We start from the raw sequence: 26,000 nt of genomic DNA on the forward strand, positions 1-26,000 counted from the left end.
TTAACGAAAAGACCTCAAAAAGATTGGAATGTGAGGGGAGATAACCAACCACAGCTCAATGAGTGGTACATATCTTTTATAATTGAATTGAGCACCCACCATGCATATTTGTAAAGCAATACTAGGATTGAATATCCTAAATCCAATATATAGTAAACTTAATACTCATATTCGAAATACCCTTTTCATTGATAATATGAAAACATATTATTAATGATCCAGTCCATTGATCAATCTTAAATCACATGTCAATGGTCAATTTCATTGGCTAAACTCACATCATATCACATCTCAAAGCCTTAGAGGTAGCTCTCACAAAATTGACATCATCATGTAACTCTTAGCTATCGACCAAAAAAAAAAAAATGTAACGCTTAGCTCTCCTATGAGACTAATGTCAAATCACATGTTAATGATTTATTCCATTGACCAAACTTGGGCTTTCGAGATGATGATATTCCAAATGTTGTCCAGATTCCAAGGCATGAAGTATTTTCTAGAAGTATGAAAGTATTTTCTTGATGGTTTCATTATGTCTCTTATAAAACTGCAGAGGTGACTTCCATAAGAGTGATGTCATCAAGTAATACTTAGTTCTTGAGTGGTACAAGGCTCCACAGGTGGCTAATAAGAGATTTGTATTATCACCTAGAGCTTAACCCTTGACCAACACATATCAATAGTATAAGACTTTATAGGTGGTTCTCATAAAATTACGTTATTGTGTAGTACTTAATCTTTGACTAACGTACATCAGCAATACAATGCCCTAGAGGTGGCTCTCACATGATTGGAGTCGCCATATAGCGCTTAACTTTTAACCAACATATGTCAATGGTTCAAAGCTCTAGAAGTGGCTCCCACGTGAGTCACGTTGCTATGTAGCACTTAGGCTTTGACCAGTCCATATCACAATTTGTTTCACAAACCAAACATATCCTTTCACAAATCAATTCTTTCCACAAAATCAAATCCAGAATTCGTATCATAAATCGGTTGCACAAACCAAAATAGACAATATTTCGCAACCTAGTTCATCAAACAAAATACACTTCACATGACTCACATCATTTTAGAATCAATTTCATATACCCTTGACATTTTGAAAAGCCCAGTATAAAAAATTTCTTAAATCATTATCAATCTCATTTCATAAAACAGTCCATAACACAATACATATATATAAACCTTCACAACACCTTTTGTAACACGTTTTTCAAACTATTATCAAATAACGAAAGAGTAGCAAATGTTCAATCTAGATATTTATGCATAAAAATGCTATTTCATGAGTCATAACTCAAAAAAAGAGATAGTACCACTTATCTGGAAATACTTGCGACGAAACAGCAAGGATTACTCGAATCATGGCACTCACAATCCTATTAAATAAGCGATAAATAATGTCAAAATGGAGCAAATTGTTACCTCAACTACAAATCAGCCAAACTAAATATTTTTGCTAACAAAACAACTCCTATACGTCAGCAAATTGCTCACCCCAAGAGATTATTCAAAGCCATCCACAACGTGTAGCCTATGCCTGAAACTCTAAGATTTCGTTTTGATTGAAGTGTTGCTTCAATCAACTCCCATAAAACTCCACAACTCTACAACGCCATACTTGACAATTTCCATGAAATCCCACATAGCTCAGTAACTCCAAAATCAGAATTTGCGGCTCAAATTTTACATAATTTCGAATTGGTACCATAATTCCGAAATCCTCTTATTCAATGAATTAACAGGTCGAGGACGATCTCGTTTATTGTTTTGTCCGCTGGATTCACTACTTCATATGCATATTAGAAGGAGGAAATTTGCAAGTGGGCTGAATTATGGCTATTGAAATATGGGCTTGGGCTTGGAGAACATGGACTGGGTTTATTTGGGCCCATCATTACAGATTTGAGTTGATTTTCAATTCTCAATTCACGATTCATAAATTTAATATGTCGACTCTATTTCATATCTTGATTGAACAAATATGAAGGTTTAAACCCTTTATCTGAATACTCTTCCGACCATCCTCCAAGCTTGTTTACCCAATACTTGCATCATCTCTCGTGTTGCGATTTGTGCAAATCTTCCGTTTGGAATGCCCAAATACTTCCCCGATCTCTTTAGACCTTCCAGGGCGTGGGCCGATGGAGCATTTAATATTCCCATCCCCGAGCTTATTCAATACCTAAGGAAGTGATTCTCAATGCTTCAATTACCTTGTCCACTAATTCGAGTGAAAGAACCGAGACGCCCACGTGCAAACCGCTTCAAAGGTTTGGATTTAACTGGTTTACGAAACTTCTCGAGATTTTCATGGGCTTTCAAGTAATTGCTCTTTGCGCTTGTACGCTTGGATTATCAATAATAAAAGAGAAAATAGAAAAGTGAGGCCTTGAACTTTGGAAACACCAGCAAATTTTCTACGTCCGGTCGTTCATCTAATTTGGACCCAATGTGAATTGAAATGACACACCCATGGCTAGGGGTGTACAGAACGGACTGTTCAGATCGGATTGTACTACCCAATTTGATCCTGTTCCCTCAAGTGTCGGTCTAGTTCCTAATTCCAATACGGAATCGGACCTAACTAAATCGACTACATATACTTGTATCCTTATTTCTTCAAAAAGAAAAAATAGTGAGTTTAGTTTATTGTTTTTGAGAAAATAGGAGCTTGTAATTTGACAATATGATATCTGGATGGAAGCATAGAATTTGGCTCAAGCTCTAAATTTGGCTCAAGCTCCAAATGGAAACATAGGAAAAAAATAGTGATCAATTCTACTAGACTGGACTAGGAACTGGTCAACCCTACCTATGGCCAACTTGGGCCACCGGCCCAGTGTAAATACCAGTATAGGTTGGATCGTAAATCACATGGGCCGTATGAACGGAGGCTTTCATTACTCCGCAATCCGCATCAACATCTTCCGCCACATTTTCTTCAGGTGAGTGTTGTCGTCCATGAAAGTTAACACAGACAAACGCAATCGCCAAAGCACTTACATTAAAGTAGAATTTACGTTAGGCTTCCGATACAACTAACTATATCCACATTTACATTAAGTTTCCCATACTACACAATCTAAAAATGCTCCTGCACCAGAGTTTCTCTTCGTTTGTCCGGTCCTTAACATTCCATCCCAAAATGTTTGGGTTCCGGAGCATCGGGTGCTCCCGGAGGGCTAGTGATGCGGAGCGCTCGCCCTTCATCCCGGGCCTTCGATGTCTTGCTCCGTCGACGACATCAGGCATCGGCATCGGCTAATACCCCATTCCCCCTATTTAGTTGCACATCCTGCTCAGCTTTTCCCGCCCTCCACACCTGACTTGCCGGCTTTCTCGATGACAATGTCGACCGGTCCGCATGGTTCGGCGTCCTCCAGCATCTGAACCACGCTTCTCATGGTGGGTCTCAGTGAAGGAAGCCTCTCCGTGCACAGAACCGCGATCCTCAACACCTTGATGGCCTGCTCTCGCGTGTGATCTTGCGTGATCCTCGAGTCCACCAGGCGCATCACGCTCTCTCTACACTTCAAGTTGCTCGAGATCCAGCTCACGATGTCCATGTTCTCCCCGTACCCTGGCTCTATCGGCCTCTTCCCCGTCACGAGCTCCATCAGGACCACCCCAAAACTATAGACATCGCTCTTCTCACTGATCCTGGACGTGTATCCATACTCTGTGACATAGACCAAACAGGAATCATAAGCACTAAGCACTGCCAAAACCTTATTGGCTTATTCATCAATTTCCATCTGGTTTCAATTGCAAAAGAACTCTCAGAAATCAATTGAAGAGAAGGAAATACATGGGGCATGGCCATGATCGATTCCTTACCAGGGGCAATATAACCTGGTGTTCCTGCTATGACCTGTGTGGAGTCTTTGCCGCCGCGACCAGCTTGAAGGATTTTGGCAAGCCCGAAATCTGCAATCTGAGGCTTCATGAACTCATCCAGCAAGATGTTACTCGACTTCACGTCCCGGTGGATCATGGGCCTCTCGCACCCGTGATGCAGATACTCTAATCCCTTGGCCGCCCCGACCGCGATCCAGTACCGCGTCTTCCAGTCCAGCTCCAACTTCCCGGATGAGTGGAGCCTGTCCCACAGGCTGCCATTGGGGAGATACTCGTAAACAAGCAGGCTCGAGTCTTCACTCGTGATACTGCAGTACAGCTTCACCACGTTGACGTGCCTAATCGAGCTCAATGCACGGACCTCGGATTCGAATTCTCGGGATCTTTTGCAGCCCTTACCTAGCATTGGGCTAGTACTGAGGCTCCTTCCATGGGTACTAGAATCCGCCGTCGGGATGTGCTTCACAGCGAGTTCTCGGCCACTAGGGAGTTTCGCCTTGTACACGTTGCCCGAACCCCCTTTCCCAATGATGTTCTCGTGCTTTATGGTTTCGAGAATCTCGTCCTCTGTGAAGGTTAACGTGTGGAACGACTTCACTTCCCAGGACTCTTCTCTTGACTTGCTGTCTCCATTCTTTTCTCTGTTCTTGATGAAAAGAAAGCATGCCAGGGAGGTCAGAAGTAGCACTGAAGCTACAAGGAAGCAAATTACGACGGTTCGGATGATCTTCGATGAGCCTGGATGAGACGAACATTGCTTGAAGGATTTGATCCTTGCAGCGGTGGTGCATAGGCCAGGATTTCCGGAAAAGCTTCCATTGTCTGCTTCAAGCGAGAGAGACTGTGGGATAGGGCCGGTCAAACGGTTGTTGGAGAGATCAAGAAGGCTTAGCCTTAGGGAAGATAAACTAGCCGGAATCGGTCCCAAGAGTTCATTATAGGACAAATTCAGAGAGTTCAGAGTCGGCAAAGATCCAAGAGACGACGGTATTTCACCGGACAGTGAATTGTGAGCCATGTTAAGGTTGCTAAGGGAAACACACGAGCTCAGTGACTCGGGTATGGCACCAGACAGCATATTATACTGCACATAGAAGCTGCCCAAACTTTTCAAATTGCTGATACTCTCTGGGATTTCCCCAGAGAATTTATTGTAACTCAAGTCGATTTTAAACAGCAATTCAGCTTCCGTAACCTCCTCTGGCAACTTACCCGACAAGTGATTATTTCCGACTAGTAACTGAGTCAGTGCCTTGGCATTCTTAATATCAGAGGTGATTGGCCCTTCAAGCTGGTTCAAAGAGATGTCAATCATGTCCACATTCGGCAGTCCCCATATACCAGCAGGAACAACACCTGAGAGACTGTTGTTACTGACCCGAAAGCGCGTCAAACTCGAGCAATTCGCGTAAGCCCCTGGGATTTCACCGGAGAAGCTGTTCTGAAGAATGAGAAGCTCCCTCATCGTCCCCTGCTTGCACATATCTGGCGGGATCGTACCCGTCAAGAAATTCTCCGAGACATCTATGTAATCGAACTGCGCCCATGAGCCAAGCTTCTGGGGCAGAGAACCATGGAGCATATTCGTGTAGAGGGACAGATTGACGAGCCTCTGGAACTCGCCAAACTCAATTGGTACCTCCCCAGAGAGCTGATTCTGAAGTAGCTGCAAAGAGACTATGTTTGTCAAGAATCTCAGTTCAGACAGATCGCCCTCGAGATAGTTTATCGATGCATCAAGGTACTCAAGTTTTGTGAGGTTTCTGAATCCGACGGGGAAATTTCCGGTCAAACTGTTGTCATAGAGCTCAAGTCGCCAGAGATTCACCAAATTTCCAATCTCTTTAGGTATTTCACCGGTCAAATGGTTGATTGAAAGCTCTAAGCTTCCAAGCTCAATGAGATTCCCGATAACGGGCGAGATTCGCCCTTCGATGCTGCAATTCGACATGTAAAGCTCATTCAACTTCAAAAGGCTTCCTATTTCTTCAGGGAAAGGAGTCCTATCAAAGGAATTGTCTCCGACGCTCAAGACAATCAAATCCGTCATGTTCTTGAGGGAACTCCACGGGAAAGCCCCGGAAAACCCGCTCCTGTTCAAGTACAGATAACGCAGTTCATGAAGAGACGAGAGGTCCTGGACCGATCCTGAGAAGTCATTGTTTCCGAGGTCCAGGTACCGTAGCTTGACGCAACCATTCAAATCGCCCGTCGGCGTTCCGTGCAAGGAGTTGAATCCTAGCGCTAGCCTCTCCAAGTTCTTGAGCTCGCAGAGCGATCCCAGGGGGAGCACGCCTGTCAGCTGCTGGTTTGAGAGGTCGATTGCCGTGACCGACCCATTGACGTCGCAGGCGATGCCTGCGAATCGGCACGGCGGGTTGTTTGGCGTCCACGAGGAGAACAGGTTTGAGTTTGGAGTCCGGAGCGTGGCGGTGAGGTTCAGGAGTATTTGGAGCTCGTCGGCAACGGCGACAGAGCAGAAGAGGCAGAGGAAACAGAGCAGGAACAGAGGAGGGAGGCTTCGCCTGCCGGGAGCCGTCGACGCCGGCATGATTGGCGCTGGAGAGAGAGAGAGAGAGAGAGAGAGAGAGAGAAAGAGAGAGAGAAGTGAAGTTGAAGGGAGATTGAAGATGAAGACAAGTCAACTTAGGAAGATTTGTGTTGCCATCATCAATGAATGCTCTGTTTTTCTTCGAGCAGGGGACTTGGCGCGTTCATGTTTTCTGTTTTAACGGTAAATTTGTGCCTCGTTATAATTAGGAGCTAATTGCGGTGGTGTAAGTATAAGTCATCCAACTTTAATTTCTCTTTTAATACGCAATTGGCGACTCGATGAAGCATCACGTTGCGTGTACCAACTACATTTTTCGAAATCTAGTCAGTGTCGTCCAACTTAGAATATCAATTTAAAAATCATATTGAAAGAGATTGAATCGATTTTAATAAGCCAAACGAACTCAAATTTCTTTATGCTTATCAGAAATTGTTTCTCTCTATTTCTTTATTTGCCAGAAATTGAAATGAGTTTATTTAACGTGAATGTCTCGGATCTTTTTCTTTTTTTTTCCTGGGATAATGACATGAATGACAATATATTATATGGTCCATAAACTTTAATCAAATGTGCAATATCATTCATGAACTTTTGATTTATTCAATATGATTTTTAGATTTTTGCTACAAGTTCAAAGTCTCTAGATTGCATAAAAGCGAACATTATATACTTAGTGATCATATTAAATAAATTTAGAGTTCATGAATGATATTATATATTAGGCTAAAGTTAAAGGGCCAAATTGAACAAATTAAAGTTCATCAATTACTTTACATATTACGCTAAAGTTTAAGAACCATTTATATCATATACTTCTTTTTTTTCTCATTTTTCTTCCGTACAAATAGTAATACCCAAGAGAAAGGACAAGAAGTCGCCTAGATTTGCACGTTCAATGGATAAAAAAAATAGCATACCTTTTTTTTTTATATAGACAACATTCGTGGCTTTCTACTTCAGAAGTGGCTGAGAGGAGCAACGTTTTCCTTTTGCCATATAATGGCGATGCCCCATCTTTCGGGCAATTCCATGGAAGCTTCCCTTATTATTATAGCAATAAAGAGGGAACATGATTAAACTTAGTGTGAAGCCTCATCCATACGTTTTCTTACTTTTGTTTGATTTTGCTTGGTTTTTTAGCAAAACGACAATGATTGGTTTTCTTCCATTCTTCTTCTTTGCCCCCATTTTTTTTTTCCTTTTTCTATTAATTTAGTTTTGACCACTTGCCCCATCGATTATTATTTAGGTGGGTTCCTAGCAATTATTTATTTATTTATTTAAATTGATTGGAGGCTTCAAATGGGTTTTTATCTACAATGGATTCAATACAAGAATTCAAATGCCAAAGAGGACGAGTGATTCAAACATGACGTGGAGACAGTGTTATTACATTGACTGATGAACATTGAATAAGCTAATCTGAAAGCGATAGGGATTGAGTACTCTTTGATAAACATGATTCTTTAGATGATACTTGAGATGAGGGATAGTTATAATTGGATTTACCCTTAATAAAAACAAAAATCTTATAGGAAAGAAATTGGAGAATTCGCCGGGCATTTCGTTATCTTATTATTAAAGCAAAACTAGAGATTTGGTCAAAAAAGGAGGTGATATTACATGAATCTAGCCAAAATTTAACGCGGAGCCTTTGAATTTAACGGTCCACATGAATACAGAATTACACAATTCATACAAAACTTTTGTGGGAAAGCATGATTAGTCTTCTTGGGTCGCTTGTTTTATAATATAGATAGACGATAATGGTTCATTAGGAAATTATTGGAAAAAAAAATTACCATCTGTTTTGTAATCTACGTGGAATGAAAAAGAGTGCTGGAATGTTATAAATAAAAAATAAAAACTTTTCTAGGACCAAATAAATGTAAACAAACCCGCATGTTGAAAGTTAATTTGAACTTTTTATATAAACACTATTGATCTCATGACATTTGTAAACGATGAATTTTCGCATCACAATAAAGACCGTTATCAATATGTTAAAAAAAAAAATCATTCTAATGGTGAGTCCAATAATAATTGAGAGTGAGTTTATGCATATTTGTAGACTCAAGGAGTTGCTATTTTCTAAATTGCCTTATGGGTCGACTTTTTGCGTCCAACTTATATCAAATTTTAGGCTTCATCATGCTTGTATTACTTGAGCACAGTGACCTCCACTACACATCCACTCTTGGATTAGATAATACGTCGGTCCAATCTCATTCGTGATATATGAGCCTAGAGCAAGCGATATTTTTTTTTTCTAGCTGTGGAGCTGTTTTTTTTTTCCCCATTAACAAGAAAACAATAAACTTCATTTATGGTTATAATAATTTCGTAAACTTTGATATTAATCATCCGATTTTCTTTTTTACAATCGATGCACTTTGAAAATTTCTCCGAAAAACTAATAAAAAAAAAAATGCCAGCGTAGCCTCTTTACATTCCGTCTGGAGTGAATTGTACATCAATCTTGAAAATTTGAAAGCCTCTATTCAAAAAGTTGGCAACCTTGTTTAAACCGGTCTTAACTTAAGACAAATGAACGCGGCATTGCTTTAAGAAAAATCATCTCTCCCCAGTCCTCACTCAAGAATAACAGATAAAAGCTTTAAAATTTTGAGGCCACAAACCATATCCTTAATTAACGGAGCATATATTGTCCCCATTAAACCTAATGGAAGCCTAATTCGCGCACCGAATGTGTACAGAATCTAGGAAAACACCACGAAAGTGCCGACTCCTTATTGAAAAAGACGGGCAAGGAAGAAGTTGAATTTCAGCATTGAATTTGGACGGTCTCCCTTCCCTCTCTTCACTTTTTAATTCCATAATTGCCTTTCCACTTTATGGCCAGCAGCCGAAGCTGACCAGAGAGAGCGGTGGAAAACAAAGGAAAGGTTCCATCCGAAGGACGGGAGTAGTAGTACTAGTAGACCGAGGAGAACGGAAGGCTCGTGGGAAGAAGCCTTTTCCGGAACACGGTTTCTCACTGGCAAATAATGTTTTTGGCCACGTATTGCATTTTAACCTTTTTGCTTTTCTATTTTATTTTGTTTTATTTTTCTATTTTTATGTTCGAGTGAAATGGCGTGGCTTTTCTTTTATATTATAAGAATGATCCACGTGTGGAGGCCGGATATCTAGAAGATCAAATTAGCCTGTTTGCTTTTTTATTAGGCAAACATTAAGAAAGCACATATTTTTCTTTTGCCGAAATATAAATGATTATCTGGGTTTTTAAAATAACGAAAGAATTACATAAGAATTTATATGTCAACATTTGTATGATGTGAAAATTTCGGATGTTTTGGATTAACCAAAAGTCAAAGTGTGTATACCGTGAAATTTAAGTAGAATGTGAATAGATAAGTTGATGACAAGTTTTAAAATTCGTAACAAAAGTGTAATTAATCCATAAAATTTTTAAGTAAGGCGATCAAATTCAAAAATTTATTAAATTGGCATAATTGGATTCTCTCATTAACTCCTTTTGATTTAGTTGATGAAAAATGCTAAATCAACCCATTTATTATTATTTTTTTTAACAACATCACACCCTTATTCTACTATTCAAGGTGAAAGGACAACTGGAGAAAAATCCAAATCAGCCGAATGATTCTTTTTGAAATATTCGCCTCGTGGTTTTCAGCAACCTTGTGTTTGACTTTGCTTGGAATGATCTCAAGCAGCACGAATAGCTTTTCAATAGCCGGACAATAAAATCGTCACGGCAAAAATAGATGTGAAATTGCGTCGGTTTAGAAAAGTGTTGTTATAAACAATGTTGTGGGATAGTTCGTACACGATGGATGAAATAGATCGTTTTAATCTGACTAAAGATAAATATTCGTTATTGCAACATAGGAGTTATCGAAGAAAATACCTTATCGAGAAAATCATTACGATGCGAGATTGAACTCTGTTACCAAACACGAGATATGTGCGCAAATAATATACCGTCCAGCCATATCGATAATGTATAAAATATTCATCTAGGATAAGATCGATCTATGCCGTTTGAAATTCGACATCTAAATGTGTTAATTTATTAAAAATGAGAGGCGGTATCCAGGATTTGGCCGCTGGAAATTTGTTGTTTTGCAGGCTCGTCAATCACCAGTTGATTTGACAACCCAAGTTCCATGAATGCAATCCCTCATTTTTCCACCGGTAGTCCATGTTCAACATCTCTGGTAGGCCTCCGTATGCGCGCCAGTCCGAGTGATGTTGACTACTCAGTTTGACTGCCAAGGCACCAAATCCAATGCATTTCGAGCAAATAAAGCACGTTTCTCTTGCTCTCCCAAGCTTTTCATTCACCCGTGAAGTCAAATGAGGAAAAGTAACCGAAAGGGAGAAGAAGAAGGAGCCGACCTTGTCATTTGCAATTGGACTCTCTAGAGACGTGCCTCGATTTTCCTATCGTCATTGGACCACGTTGAACCGTGGAATCACGGGACCGGATAAGAGTTCTCGAATGCTGGTATCGTCCGATGAAGAAAAGGAAAAGAGAAAGGAATGGTACATGTGTATTGGAATGTTAGTTTGTTCTGGGTGATCCTCGAGCGTCGCGTGGGATTTATGCAGGTTCATTCGCTTCTTGTCACGTGCGCACATTCAAGCTCACTCACTTCATTTTATATAAGGTGTAAAGTTCAAGTTGGACTCACTCTACACGAAGTTTCTTGGACCGCACCTTGCGTGATATACAACTGGCCCTTGTTCCCGTTTCATCAAAAATTGAAATTTCAAAATTTTCTTTTCCGTTTCGCTCTCACTTTGCATAGTGCAAGTGCTCCCAATGCTCTCTCGACCCGTCTCTACCCCATGAAATCCCTAAATCTACACGCCAAAACAAAACTTCATAAAAAAGATGTAGCCGCGGTAGGTCTTTGTTTGCAAGTTGTTGTTTGCGATGTGAAAATGTGATGGGTCACATTTTGACTTTTAAGTGTTTAACACTTCAATGCCATGTAAAATTTTGTGAAATTATTGTTAATTATTTAAAATTTTAAGTTATTAGATAAATACGTAATTTAATATTTAAGTATTCTAAAATGTGAGTCATCCATGGTGGGACTGCATAACAATTGTGTTTAGTTAGGGCTTGCATGGTAACACTCCAAAAAAGTGTTTCTAAAACACTTTTGTACTTTTTTCCCTGAACAAAAAAAAAACAAAAACGCGTTTGGTTGCGTTTCTGTTCTTTTTGTTTTTTTTGTTCCGTAACAAAATTGGAGCAAAAAAGAAACACAAAAAGTTCTTTTTGTTTAAACAATTTTGAAGAAGCGTTTTTTCTCTCTTCTCTTTCTTCTTCTTTTTCTTTGGCTAGTCGCCGGCCTCGGCCATGGCCGCGACGCCGTCGAGGGTCGGCGACCTCGCCGAGCGTCGCCGGCCCCGGCGAGGCCGAGCCTCGCCCGCGCCAAGAAGGCCGAGCTCGCCCACCAAGGCGAGGCTTGGCCTCGCTCGAGGGAGATCTTCGGCTAGGGTTCCGCGAGGGGCTCCGGAGGACGGTGCGACGGCGGCGCGGCACTAGAGGCTTCGGGATCGGGACGGCGTTGAGCCGCGGGCTTCGGGTGGCGTTGAGCCGCGGGCCGGGCGCAGGTGCTCGACTCCGACGGCAGGGCGGCGAGGCTCGGGCCCACGCCGGCGACGCCTCGCCTCGCCTTGGCTGGGTGAGCTCGGGCTCGCCCAGATCTGGCGAGGCCAAGCCACGCCCAACCACGGTGAGGCTCGGCCTCGCCGTGGCTGGGCGAGGCTGCTGGCCGAAAGAAGAAAAAAATAAAAAACAAAGGAAAAAATGGAAAACAAAATCAAAATATTAAAAAATTAAAAGAAACAAAAAAAGAATAAAAATTTACCAAACGTGTTTCTACTCATTTTTTATTCCCTAACAAACGTTACCAAACACGTTCTTTTGTTCAAAACCGTTCCCAACAAACACACTTTTTTTATTTATGTTCCCTGAATGAAAAGAAACAAAATGTTTCCATGCGGGGCCTAAAAGATCTCTTGTAAAGCAATTTTGGATTAAGTAGTGTTTTATAAAAAAATATTTTTGCAAAGGACTTTAGCTGCAAAAAAAAAAAAAATTTGCAACGGACTTTAGCTGCAATCTCTCTCTCTCTATCTATTAAAAATAATTCAAATCCTTTGCTAACTTTGATGAAGGGCTTAGGTCATCAACAAGTCAGATCTAGCACTAGCAGCTCTCGATTGAGATTGCACGACCTCGGGCAACCCTTGGCTAAAGTCGCATGACCTTAACCTTGGTGAAGGTCGCTTGGGTTGCTTGACCTTAAGCAATGGTCGTGTGAGTCGTGTAACCTCATTGACCCCTTGTTTGCTTGTGGTTAAATTTGGCCTTGTCGGCCCCCGCCAGCCACCCTCACGCAAATAAAATAAACAATACAACGAGGGGCAAAACTAAAAAACCGAAACATTGATATGGATAGTTTTGGAAGAAAATAATCATTTAACTCTTGTTTCAGCATTTTAAAAATGCCAAAAGTTCAAAACAAGTCTCCAACTATCTCGAGCTTTTAAACTTTCCAATACTAACTTTTACCTCAAAGCTCCTTAAGAATGATTGCCAAACACCCAAATTTTTTCCTCAATAGATCTTCAAAATGTTATACTGAAGCACCTAACATTCTTCCCGTGACCATTGCTCGAGCTTTCACTCCACATTGCCGTCATAGTGAAACAGATCGAGCATGCTCAAGTGAGGCCCCTTTTTCGTGCGGTTTCGGTTTGCTGGCAATTCCAGCGTGCAATCTGACCTACATGGCCAAGTGAGGACATCTTAACGTACAAGAAAAAATCACTTTTATCTTTTTAATCAAAGATCACATCAGCGCAATATCAAACTATGTCATCGAACATTTGATTTGCATGCAAATGTCGTGCCATCTAGCAATATCAACCTCATACGAACTATTCATTGGAAGTAGGATTGATAGACATTGTTCAACATATGGTACCCCTATGTTTTGGTTTATAAAAATTAATAGGTGGCAAGCCAGGATTTGGGCCGCCACAAATATTGTTTTTTCTTTGCCTCTGTACTATGGAGGGTTCGTCAATCCCTATTGATTCGAAAGCCCAATTCCCACTATCCAATCCCTCTTTTTCTACATCTCAGATGAGCCTTTTTCCATTTGCACTAGGTCCAAGTGAAGTTGACTTTTCAGTTTGACCGATCATGTTCCCACCCGCAGCATTGTAAGCCAAAATAAGCCTCTTTGTCTTCCTTGCTCAAGCCCATTTATTAATGAAGTCAGATGAGGCAAAAGTAACAAAAAAACTCAACAAAAACCTTATCATTTGGAATCTGCACAAGCACGTACCTTAATTTTCAATTGTTATCGACACATATTAAATTGCAAAACTACAATACCTGATATGAATTTTTAGACTTTAGAATTATTGTCTGAAAAGAAATGTGAAACAAGAAGAAATTGAGTATGATGAAAGATAATTTGCCTTCATAAGATTAATTGGGCATTTAATATTTTTCGGTCGAAATTTGGGCATTTAATTAGATAATGAGGTTTTTTCAATCGTTTATTTTTGTTTATGTCTTTATTTTAAATGTTCTGATGTGGCTGTAGTCCATAGGTGGGTGCCCTCGTTCTCATGGGTTCAAAAAAGAACAAAAAAAATCCGATTTACTTTCATTCGTGGTCAACAAACGGTCGACAGTCAGGATCGCCGTCCCGCCGGTGAACCCGTCCCCTCTCTCCCCCTCTCTTTCCCTGGACTGCTCCTGAAAGTTCTGCCATGGAAGCAAGACGAGGCCAGGAGCTACGGAAGCGTTCGAGCTCTTGTCTTTGCGTCCTTCGCGACGCTTGCTAACACGAAGACCTGGGATTCTTGGCGGCCGATCATGATTCGCTTCGGAGCCCAGTTACAGCCGATTGCTCCTTCCGCTTCTGCGTGCCGTTCGTTTCGGTTGATTATCGAAGCGAAACCTGGTATCGTCCTTGCACCGCGAACCCTTAATCCCCATTTGGTCCGCATCGAAATGCGGATGTCTGGTTGTGCAATTTTGCGAGAAAGTTTTTCTTTTTTTTCTTTCTTTCCCTCTCTCTCTTTCCAACGATTGCGAATGATTGATTGGGGTTGGCTCGGGTTTTTGGTTCTTAATTGACTCCCCCGGGGGGTGTGATCTCGGAGGCGAGGCTGTCCTAGAAATGGGTTTACTCTTTTTTAGCTCGTGGATGATGAGGGAGTGAGCTTGCCCAAGTTTGTCTCGTGTGTAAATTGTGGAACTTTTTCTGTGGGAGGAATGCTTCAGACTAAGTATAGTCTAGCCAATATGTGGTTACGAACATTGTGGTTGGGGGTTCATCGGGCAATATTTTGCGGCTGCTCGAATGGGTTCTGAATTTCCAATGGTCTGGTGTGGAGGGCTAAGACTCTTGACTGAGGATTTGAACTCGTCGAGGACTGCCGAGTATTGCAGAGTCTAGCAAGATAGTCTATGTTAAGTAGTTCGTGTGCTTGTGCTTCTTTTAATGATTGAATGGGATAACAGCTTACATGAAGTTGTTGGAGGGTGGAACATTGGGTTAGTTATGACCATTCTAATTCTTGTTTTCTGGATGACAGTGGTTGCTAATCAGGACATGCACCAGCTCTGACTTTGAATTAGGAGATTGAGCGGCTAAAAGAGAGAAGGGCCATTTAATGGGAAATGAACAGGTGAATACTGCTTATTTGTCTCCTCAGATCGATTTTGTCCATGTCTGTACTTGCCATCAGGTCATGCCATTGATTGATTAGGATTTGTCTACTATTTTTATCTACCTCTGGGGTTGATTTTGCCAATGTTCAGTCATCTTTCTTTCTTTCTTTATATGGCAACAAATGGTTGTGGTTTTTGCATCTGCCTTACAGAACTTAGTCATATTTTAGGTGCATTTCTCATCTAGTTTAATGCGCCTGGTATCCGCTCAATCCTATTTAGCAACGGTCATCAATTGTCATATAGGATATAGAATATCTTATATATGGACAACCCAACATGACTATTAGGTTTGACTATCCCTTTTGTTAAAGTACATCTAGAGTTAAACCATCTAAAAGGATATATTTAGGGAACCGTTTGGGCCTTTTAGGCATTACTTCTTTTGACCATTTCTTAATTGCACTACTCCTACTTGAATTGCTAGTTTGCATTTCTTCTTGACGCTAATCGTTGTTATCTGTTGAAGAAATCATGGTGGCAAGCCAAGTGAAGCCTATGAAAAGCATTTCTGTTTAATCAGATTGGTAGAGATATTAGCAATGAAAAGTCAGTACCTGCTAGATAAAAAGATTAAGTGCTTTAAGCCAAACTCCATTAATGTAGGAGTTTTCTTACATGGTTGGGTATGCTTGGATAAAAGAGGTAGGGAGGTGTGTGTCAGGTAGCTGACAATGGGCACTCCTTTTTCTACAGTAGAATCTCTATGAAACCGAGTCCTATTGTAATATTGTGCAAAAACTAGGTCATCTCTTAGAAATGACGCAGTGTGTGGGGTGAGCACATGGAGGCAAAGAAACAGAATAAGAAAGCTGCGAGTGCAACGAGGCTATCAACAAGCAATGATGTTTATAATCTCTCGAACACCAAAGAAGAAGATAAGTATATGCACAAGTAGGCTAGAGCAAGAAAAAGAAGGACGAGAGATCTAGTTAGGCTGAGATGAGTTAAGGACGAGGATGAAAAAGCCCTAGTTGTAGTAGAAGCAGTTAAAAACAAATGGAGTATTTTTGTAAGCTCTTTAATGGAGTGTCACGAGAAATTCTAAACCGGGGGGAACTCCATAATTTGCAAGAGTGTAGGAACTCCTATTGACAAATAAGGGAATGGGAAGTTTCTAGAACTTCGATAAAGATAAAGAATCGTGAAGCAGTAGACCCATGGTTACCCATTGAAGTGTGGAAGGTTAAAGGCGAGATCTCTATATCTTGGATTGTCAACCTGAAGAAGATGCATAAATGAAGGAAAAACACGTTTATTTCTATCTATAAGAACAATGGACATCCAGGACTGGGCCAACTATGAATGGACTAGCTAATGAGCCACATCAATGAAGCTTGGGGAGAGAATCATCAAGAACATCAGTAGAGGTAACAGGCATGTACTCTTAAGACAATCAAGTGGGATTAATCCCAGAGAAATGTTAGAGGATTCTTGGAAAGGAAGGAGTACGGCCCTGGAGAAAAAAATGGCTAATTTTCCTGGAACCATCAGGTAGGAACGGCCCCCTCCCAACAGTCCCTAAGATGTGTTCTCCAAATGTGGGCTCATGAAAGCTATATGGGCTGTAAATCATGGAAGTCTTGAACTGTTGCCTTAATGCCTACTAATATATTTTCTGTGAACATTATACCTGTACCACATCTGGTATAAGTAGTCCTGCTTCGTCTTTCGTAATCTCCTTGTGTTACTACCACCACACTGGATCAGTGATCTTGGAGCTAAAACACCCGACAAGTAGTACCATAGCTGGTATTATTGGCTTTATACGAGGAGATTTTATTAGTATGTAGTCTGGATGTCATCTTGCGCTGATTACTTGTTTTGCAGGGTTTTCCAACAGGGTTTTATTAACCTGTGGAACTTCCTTTTCATCCTTTTCCTGGGTTGATCTCCTGTGTGGTTTTTCTTTATGTTAGAATTGTACTACTTTGTCATCTCTAGTTAAAATAAGACAGGTTATTGTTGAACTCTTTGATTATCATAGGGAACCATTTTGGGTCTTCAGTTAATTGCTGAGCATTCATAGTAAATTCAATAGAAGCTATAGTTCTTTGTTTTTATATAAATATGGGCTGATGAAGCTGGTAAACTTTTGATTTGAAATGCAAATTATTGCTGGACAGACAATGAAACATGTCGATCAGGTTCAGTGGTGCCTGTGGGAGACCTTGGTTGTAGATTCTCAATTTGAAACAGTTGGGTTCATGCCAAATATGTGGAGCATGGTTTCAGGTAAAAGATGTTGATAAGTGGAAAACAAGTTGCTAGATGGCAGCCGAAAAATGTCTTCTGGCAAGCTTGATGATTTCTTGGAGGGATGTATTTGATGATCCCAAGGATCCAGACACCGACCAAAAAAAGAAAAAAAAAAAGTCTACCCAATGCACACATACATGCATATTATACAATTTACACTTTGTCAATCTTAAGCATGGTCTAAGTTCTTGACCTCTATATTTATTGCTTTGGACAAACTAAACTCTGAAGACTGACTTTGAAGAAACTAACATAGTTTGCAAGAACATCTCACCAACACCACATCCATCAAGTCATCTGAGTATTTAATATGGACTGTTGTTTTCTATTATTAGGGTTGAATGCTCTCTGTATACATGATATGTACTGCACGTGAGATTGAGCTCCAAGTTTATCATGCATGCTTTTATGGTTTCACAAGCTTACTTGTTGTCTCTTTCACGACAAGCTTGCTGTCCTTTCTGTGCATCTCTAAAGATGGTGGAGGGAATGCCAACTTTTTGATTGAATATTTCACCTGTTTTTGAATCCTCCGGTTGGTAAACATTGGTTTATGGATTTCGAATTAATTTGGTGAGGCTATATCCACTGAATCATTTTCTTTTTTTGGCAAAGGGGCAGGGTAAAGGTTTGATCGGATTATCTGCCATTTATGATTAGTGTACATATATTGACATTAGGCAAAGGCTTCTGTTCTGGGGCATCAGTATGCATTAATTGATAATAGATATACAAGTGGGCAACATCCAATGCTGATGGCATGCCTTTTGTGTTTGGTGCTTTGAAAACCTCATGTTCATGGGGGCTTCTGTTATAGCCATTCTCACAAAGAGGTTGATTCCTTTATCTGTGAGCAACTTATGCAGATATCACTGTTTGTCTCGCTACTGCATTCTGGATGTATAAAATTTCATTGTGGCTTTGATATCCCATAAGAGTTTATACTGAATATAAGGCCGTCCTTGCATCATCATGCAGAACTTGGTTATATGGATGCTTGCAAATTTAACAAGCATACCATTAAAATGTTATTAGTTACAAATTCTGTTTTCACTATGAAATTCATCAATGGACTAGTTATATGAGGATATTTGGAAGGAAGAGTCCTGGCTGTTGTGAAAAACCCATCACATTGTTGGCACTTTCGCTTCTAGTACTTTAAGCAAGTGCTAAATGAGGAAGTTTTACTTCTGATATTTGATCTGAATCTGTTACTTCTCTGGATATATGTGTCAAAAAGCCTCGTCTTTAAACAAGCATCTGATGAGAAGCAAGGAGACTGAACATTCTAATTGTACCTCAGTATTTTTGTGTGTTAAGTTCATTCCCTTAACAATTTCTAGTCCTTTGAAACTTGCATTGCCAAGTTAATTAATTAGAGCTGTTGTGGTTAAGCCGTCTTTCTTTCTTGTGCTTTCAACCATTCGAGTCGTTGATTTTCAATTTTTAAGAGCAGTTGGTAGTGTCTGGAGAAGTGGACCATGGTCTTAGCAAATTGGTGGTGAAAACTTACCAGCCCATGCGGTGCAGCTATGGATCCTCTATTAACTTTCAAGTCTCTTCGCTATCGTCGAGTGCCCAAAAGGTGAGAGCCTCAGAAGAGGTATTTTGTTGTATCGATTTGTTTGTAGAAATTTGTCATGGTAGAAATATGTTTTATTGCTCATACTTATTTTTGTCGATTGAGTCATTTTCAATAAGGTTTTCTATCTAAAAATTTGCTTTTTTTTTTTTCCAACTCAAAATTATTTAGTACCTGCTTTCTGCATACTTATTATTATTATTATTATTATTATTATTATTATTATTATTATTATTATTATTATTATTATTATTATTATTATTATTATTATTATTATTATTATTATTATTATTATTATTATTATTATTATTATTATTATTATTATTATTATTATTATTTTGACAGCATATTCTGACAACAGAATTAAAATTTGGATTATCATTATATGTGCAAAGATACATGAGTTTCGTGATAGTTGTTAGAACAATAAATAGTAGCACAGGATTGAGGTATCTTTACAATCAGAATTGTAGTAGTACACATTTTGCATGTTGGGAATTGTGGAAGACAAACTATGCGGGAAGCAATGATCTTCACGTGCTTGATGGCAACTCGGGTATGGTTGTATAATATGCTTGGTGGGGTATACTTTCCACAAAGAAAGAATTTCTCATTAAAAGATAGATGCTGCTTTCTGGGACTCTCAAACTTCTGCCTGATCAGTGATCACCGTTGATTATTAAGTGAAATAGAGAGTTGCAGATCCGGGAAATACTCCCACAGCTGCTTCTTCACCAACCAAAAAAGCTGCTGGTGGTTGGGATATATTCTCCAGAAAGTATCATTTTCCTTTTAATGTAAATGTCATTACGCATGGGTTGCCAAATCATGGAATTGGAATCTCATGCATTTCTTTTCCAGCGAATTTGTTGTATGAATATGGTCAATTATGCTTGGTGGTTAACAGCTTGCACATAAGTTGTGCTGCTTGAGACCTTGATAGAGACAATATTTGGTGCTCTAAAATTCCAAAAAGCTTGATTGATCATGGTGGAAGGCCATTGGCGAGCTTTCCTTTTCCTTCTTGCTTGCATCTGAATCCTGGAATAAGTTCTTTTGTTAATGCACTTAAATGTATCTACAGGAGCATGTCTTGCTTTCCTGCTCCTGAGAATTATTACTGTGACATGCTTTTTGGTTACTGTATCATAGCTGCTCAAGTCTGAATTTCTATTTAACCTATGAAGCTGTTAAAACTTTTCTTTTATTTCAAGTATCTTCATTCTTATTGGGTTTAAACTGAAGTCGACCTGAAAGAACGAAGCAATAAGTGCTTGAATGTTTGTAATACATAGGTCGAGGGGGCTGTTGGGCATATGTGACTTTAAGAAATCTTAGATTACCTGTACAGTGTATTTAAAGTGAAAGAAATGTCAGGCGTTTATTTTTTGGTATGATGGGTCTGTTCCAAGTTCAGGCATCAACCTTTTCAAGAAAAGTTGGGGGGTGAGAACCGTAGGAATGAGGGTATAGAATCTGTGAATTTGGTTCTAATCTTGAAGGGCATAACCTTTTAATTAATGTCAAATCCTTGGCAGGTCCTGTCACTTCTGTATATCCTTTTCGCATTGAGAGTTGCATTACAGTGTCTAAGTACTTTGTTTGCTAGGAGGCAGAAGAAATTCGGTCTGATGGCCACTATGTGATATTTTTCTTTTTTGGCTGCAATGTGTCTTTTTGATGCAAGTGCGAAGGCATCTCCTCCATGTGATCCTAGAGCTTGTCCCTTTCCATGAAAACAGTCTGGGGGGTCTGCCCTCTTCTGCTAGCCCCACTTCCCCAATTGGGGATGATAAAACCCAAGATGGACCTTTTTCACTCATATTAATCAGTGTCATGCCTTTTATGTCTACTCATGTTAGCTCCTATATTTAACCAAAATGAGCAGGCATTATTGAATAATTAGAGAATGACTGACGTGCTTATCTCACTAAATCTGGACCATTTTGTTCTTCTTCCCTTGTTTTTAACCTTCATGTCACTTAGCTCTCAATCTCCATGTAGAGCCACTCAGTGAGCTGGAGACACATGGACACTGACATACAGGATGTGGATTTCAGAAAAGCTATTTCTTATTCAAGGAAACAGAGGCGAAACTGGTGCTTGAAGCTGCTCTGTCTGAGATAAAAGGCAAATAAAAAGTGGAGCTGCTTTTTTAGCTTATTGGGGCAGGAGATGGTGGTGGGAGAGGGGGAAGGGATTTCTGTTTCTTTTTGCTCAGAAGACAGCCATTTTTTGGCCCTCCTTCTGAGAGACAGTCTCTCCTCTGTTGTGAGTGAAGGGATACAGATTAAATGGTTGGAGTGGGTGCACGTAAACTCCCCTGTTTTGCTCCCTTTCTTCCATCTGCCGGTACTGTACACAGCCATTAAACTCCCCTTGTGGTCCCATGGAGGACCCATACACCAAACTCCACGTACCCATCAATATGGACAAATTATATCATGTTAGCGCAAAGCGTTGCGAGGAATTTGATAAACACATTTTATTTTTGTCTAATTAGTGAAATTTCTTGGGCCAACATGTTGATTAGGTTAGTGCATCAGAAAATTAATGTGACCAAAGGGGACTGTCAAATGGATCGATTAGAAGTTTTAACCCAGGACATAGTTTAGATATATCTTTTGGATCACTGATTAGGAATCATTTCACATCGATATTGGATGAGTTGATATCTTCCCAATGGATCACAGATCTCAGCAAAAGAATCTTTAACAGATGACATTGTTTAAGTAGACTCTTTTGATCATTGACCAAGAATGAATTTATGTGGAGATAGGATGAGCTGATATCTCCTAAATGGATCAGAGATATCAGCCATATCCCCCCCACTTACTCCCCAGAAATGACCTCCCACCACAAGTTTATTTTATATGCATATATTCACCTCACTGCAATCCAAGCGCTTTAACCTCATTCAAACTTGATTGAGAGAGAGAGAGAGAGAGAGAGAGAGAGAGAGAGAGCAGCATGTTACCTCTCAAACAGAGCAAGTAGAGAGGGGGCGTGCTCTGGTGTTGCGACACTTGGCACCAGTGATGTGGCGCGATCCGACCCACCATCTCTAATAAGCCAGTGGGATCGAGACGGGGAGGATTATCATACTTGATGGAGATTAGTCGGTGGCTGACAACCGGCTTCAGATGCCTTGACGGCATAAGAGAACATACAGCAGTTGCAGACATGGCCAGGGGGTTTGTATCACATGGGCGGAGGTTTTGGGCAAAGGCAAAACAGAGCCTTGCGAGCCATGCATGCATGGAGGATGACATGCCTCCCTTTAGTGCATGCAAACATCCCCTCTGCCACCAAGCCATGAAGCAAACCCAGCGATGTCCCCAGAAACGAAAACCCCCTCCCCCAATTATTCCCCAATGTCATTTCAGGCAGGCGAATTTGCTCTCTCCACTTGCCCCCCCACTACTCTTTTCTTCAAGATAAAATTCTTTATGGATCCTCGGTACGTAACGAAAAGAAAGGGAGATATCACAACACCTAAAGCCACAAGCTTCATAAAAATATTATCCCCTCTTAAAGTGAAAACCATAAAATACTCGGGCTTCATCACTGTAATCCCACCCATCCCAAAAAGAGGATTGGCCACTACTACACAGACCTTGAACTGTGTATGCTCTCCCAAACCGACACCGTCCCAATGTCGGTTTGAAAATACTAATTATCCCCACCAAATAGCTTTCTGGGGTTTTCGCCCTTCTTATATAGTCGGATAAAGATCACACAGCTAGATCCTAACAAAAAGCGTCAGTCACTCACTATCAACCCGGCTGCCCCAGCAATTTTCTATATTCAATCAATTAAGAAGGGACTTAGAGGCGACGGGAAGGTCGACACTGAAAGGGCGACTACATAATACGTAGTCCCAGGCCGTCTAACTTTACATTCTTCGCCTTTCATTATGATTACAACCGTGACCGCATAATGGCCTAACACAAAATTTACCGTACTCGATGACGGGTGTATGCTTGAGCATTACTTGGTCCTCCTATGCTATTCTTTCTTTTTCAATTCCTAGGGGAGGCCCCTCCTACATTAGATATAACTAGCGAGCAAAAATTAAAGACGTAAAGGTGCACACTTTTCCCGGGTCGTCGACACGTCTGATGGGACGAGAACCGAAAGCGGGTCCGGCTCCCCCCCCGGTCTTGTATATATAGACGACCCCCTCTTCACCACCCTTCCAGGCCATCCGAACTCTCATCAAAAGGCTCGAAAAAAGAGAAGAAAAAGGAAGAAAGAGCTCGTCCTCTAAAAGCAAACAAACGAAGCCGCAACGATACCCAAAGTTTTGCACAATCTCGGTTTTTTTCATTCCCTTCCATATCTCTCTCTCTCTCTCTCTCTCTCTTACACAAACATTTGAAAACACCTTTTCTTTCGTGTTCTTTATCCACAAGCTATAGTATCACTACACCCCACAAAGATAATTCATTCCTTCATCGAGTTATCATGTGCAACCCGAACCCATCTTCAGTTGACTTCCCTGAGAAGACCCTTCTCAACAAGAACCCCAATAAGAAGAGCAGCTCCATGGACCTCCAAGATGACCTCCACAGATGGCCTACGCCTTCCGAGGTAATCAACAAGACTATTATTTCCACTTTTTTGCATGCATGGACATGATGCTCAAGAGATTTGCTAGGAAAGATGGCCATGCAGAGAGAGGTTAACATGTTTTAAAATTTCTCAGGCTTTGGAGGAGATTAAGGCGATAGGGAAGATATCTGGGCCGATGGCAGTCACCGGCCTGCTCTTGTACTTGAGGGCCATGATCTCGATGCTCTTCCTCGGGCGCCTTGGTGAGCTCGAGCTCGCGGGCGGGTCTCTCGCCATCGGGTTCGCCAACATCACCGGCTACTCCGTGATCTCTGGCCTCGCCATGGGGATGGAGCCCATCTGTGGGCAGGCCTACGGCGCGCGGCAGTGCAAGATGCTCGGCCTCACGCTGCAGCGCACCGTGCTCCTCCTCCTCTCAGCCTCCGTCCCGATAAGCTTCATGTGGGCCAACATGAAGGAGATCCTCTTGTGGTGTGGCCAAGATGAGGAGATATCATCCACAGCCCACACATTCATCCTCTTCTCAATGCCTGACCTGTTTTTCCTCTCCCTGCTTCACCCACTGAGGATTTATTTGAGGACTCAGAACATCACATTGCCACTGACTTATTGCTCGGCTGCTTCGGTCCTCCTTCACGTCCCTCTCAATTTCCTCTTGGTGGTCCACTTCAAGATGGGCATTGCTGGTGTTGCTATAGCCATGGTCTGGACTAATCTCAACCTCTTCGTCTTGCTCTCTGCCTACATCTACTTCTCGCGAGTGTACGAAGGCTCCTGGGTCGCCCCGAGTGCTGACTGCCTCCGAGGGTGGTCCTCCCTGCTCGCCCTTGCCGTGCCAACCTGCGTCTCAGTGTGCCTCGAGTGGTGGTGGTACGAGCTCATGATCGTGTTGTGTGGCCTCCTCGCGAGCCCCCGTGCCACCGTGGCCTCCATGGGCATCCTCATCCAGACCACCTCATTGGTCTATGTGTTCCCCTCGTCTCTCAGTCTTGGGGTCTCGACCCGGGTGGGGAACGAGCTCGGCGCAAGGCGGCCCGCCCGGGCCCGGATTTCTGCCATCATCGCTCTGGTCTGCGCAGTGGGGCTTGGCCTGGGGGCCATGCTGTTCACCACCCTGGTGCGGCACCAGTGGGGGCGGCTCTTCACAGAAAACGCCGAGATACTGGAGCTGACGGCAGCAGCGCTGCCGATCGCAGGGCTCTGCGAGCTCGGGAACTGCCCTCAGACCACGGGATGCGGCGTCTTGAGGGGGAGCGCCAGGCCCACCATCGGCGCCAACATTAACTTGGGCTCATTCTACCTCATCGGCATGCCGGTGGCGATCGTGATGGGGTTCGTGGCCAAAGTGGGCTTCGCAGGGTTGTGGCTCGGCTTGTTGGCTGCTCAGGCTTCATGTGCATTGCTCATGCTCTATGTTCTCTGCCGAACTGATTGGGCGGTTCAAGTGGAGAGAGCCAAGGAGCTCACTCAACCTCCTCCCTCTTCTCCTCCTTTGCTGCCAATCTCATCCAAAGGGTCATCGCCCCATCCCGCTCCCGTCTCCATCGTCACGAACCAAAAGGACGCAAGCAGCAATAAGAAGGAGGCTAATCTTGAAGAGATACTTTGTGTTAACGACGGTGGTGATGATGATGAGGGGCATCTCGTGAAGTCAGCTTCATCACATGAGACCGACCCTCTGCTATCCACTCCAAACACAGTGCACTGATAGCGATTCGCATGTTAACCATTATTCCCTCCATTTTTGCAGATATCGCTCTTCACTCCCCGAGTGGTTGTTGTAAAAATAGACCAAAAGAAACCCAAAAAAAAAAATAAAATAAAAAAATATTAGATTCTCATTGATCATTTTACCGTGTGCTATTGTAGAAGTTCCTCTCCCCCCTTATTTCTCTCTCTCTCTTTTTTATTTTTGGGTTATGCCTACTTTTATTGAATTTTTTTTCCTTATCTTGCTATATATCTACCGAGAGAAATGTTTATGTGATTGCTTTTTAATTTACAATGAGAATAGCAGCTTATTTTGTGTCACAAAAAAAAGTAAATAACAAATAATTAAAAATTATTGTGTCGTCTACTCCTTCAAAAACTATTATATTATCTTAAATGGTTCTCTCATCGCAATACAATACTGACACAGTGGAGAGAGAGAAAAGCTTAGGCTGTCGGTTGTTTTTGAGGCGAGAGAGGGAGAATCTGCCTAGCAATTTTGTTTGTTGTTCCCTTCCATATAAGGCAACAACACTCGGCTACCTAAAAAGGAAAATTAGCATAAATGCCCCTTTACCTTTGTGGTTTACAAAATGAGGCGCGGGCAAGCATGCATGTCTAAGTTTAATCTATTATATTGTTCCCATAAATTTAGAAAAATGGCTAGATATCTAGTGATTACTACCGTGCGTTGTAGC

At 41.5% G+C, this 26,000-nt stretch overlaps 2 protein-coding genes and 1 long non-coding RNA gene across 5 annotated transcripts; 2 read left to right on the forward strand and 1 right to left on the reverse strand.

Moving 5' to 3' along the window:
* Window positions 1-2,888: 2,888 nt before the first annotated feature.
* Window positions 2,889-6,554, reverse strand: LOC104449212 (receptor-like protein kinase 7). Its single transcript, XM_010063281.3, has 2 exons — window positions 3,844-6,554; window positions 2,889-3,685 (listed from the first exon to the last, which is right to left on the reverse strand). The coding sequence occupies exons 1-2, from the start codon at window positions 6,413-6,415 to the stop codon at window positions 3,306-3,308; spliced, it is 2,952 nt and encodes a 983-aa protein (XP_010061583.2). The 5' UTR covers window positions 6,416-6,554; the 3' UTR covers window positions 2,889-3,305.
* Window positions 6,555-14,117: 7,563 nt separating this feature from the next.
* Window positions 14,118-21,516, forward strand: LOC104449211. 3 transcript variants are annotated; one of them, XR_005552250.1, is made up of 3 exons: window positions 14,118-14,403; window positions 15,041-19,020; window positions 21,022-21,516. It is a non-coding gene; the product is annotated as an uncharacterized LOC104449211 (long non-coding RNA). The 3 variants fall into 3 exon arrangements; XR_005552249.1 differs by having other exon boundaries at window positions 15,041-15,133; window positions 17,303-21,351; XR_001988600.2 differs by having other exon boundaries at window positions 15,041-21,351.
* Window positions 21,517-23,229: 1,713 nt separating this feature from the next.
* LOC104449210 (protein DETOXIFICATION 48) lies at window positions 23,230-25,589 on the forward strand. The gene is made up of 2 exons (XM_010063280.3): window positions 23,230-23,610; window positions 23,726-25,589. The coding sequence occupies exons 1-2, from the start codon at window positions 23,485-23,487 to the stop codon at window positions 25,298-25,300; spliced, it is 1,701 nt and encodes a 566-aa protein (XP_010061582.2). The 5' UTR covers window positions 23,230-23,484; the 3' UTR covers window positions 25,301-25,589.
* The last annotated feature ends 411 nt before the right edge of the window (window positions 25,590-26,000 follow it).

The sequence above is a fragment of the Eucalyptus grandis genome, chromosome 6 (genome assembly GCF_016545825.1).
Source record: "Eucalyptus grandis isolate ANBG69807.140 chromosome 6, ASM1654582v1, whole genome shotgun sequence".
NCBI lineage: Eukaryota > Viridiplantae > Streptophyta > Magnoliopsida > Myrtales > Myrtaceae > Eucalyptus > Eucalyptus grandis.

Bases quoted from the DNA above. Each gene is read 5' to 3' on its own strand.
- LOC104449212 (XM_010063281.3), bottom strand. From the start codon at position 6,415: ATGCCGGCGTCGACGGCTCCCGGCAGGCGAAGCCTCCCTCCTCTGTTC. The intron at 3,686-3,843 runs GTAAGGAATCGA...TCTATGTCACAG, and splicing joins ACCAGGTTATATTGCCCCTG to AGTATGGATACACGTCCAGG.
- LOC104449210 (XM_010063280.3), top strand. From the start codon at position 23,485: ATGTGCAACCCGAACCCATCTTCAGTTGACTTCCCTGAGAAGACCCTT. The intron at 23,611-23,725 runs GTAATCAACAAG...AAAATTTCTCAG, and splicing joins GATGGCCTACGCCTTCCGAG to GCTTTGGAGGAGATTAAGGC.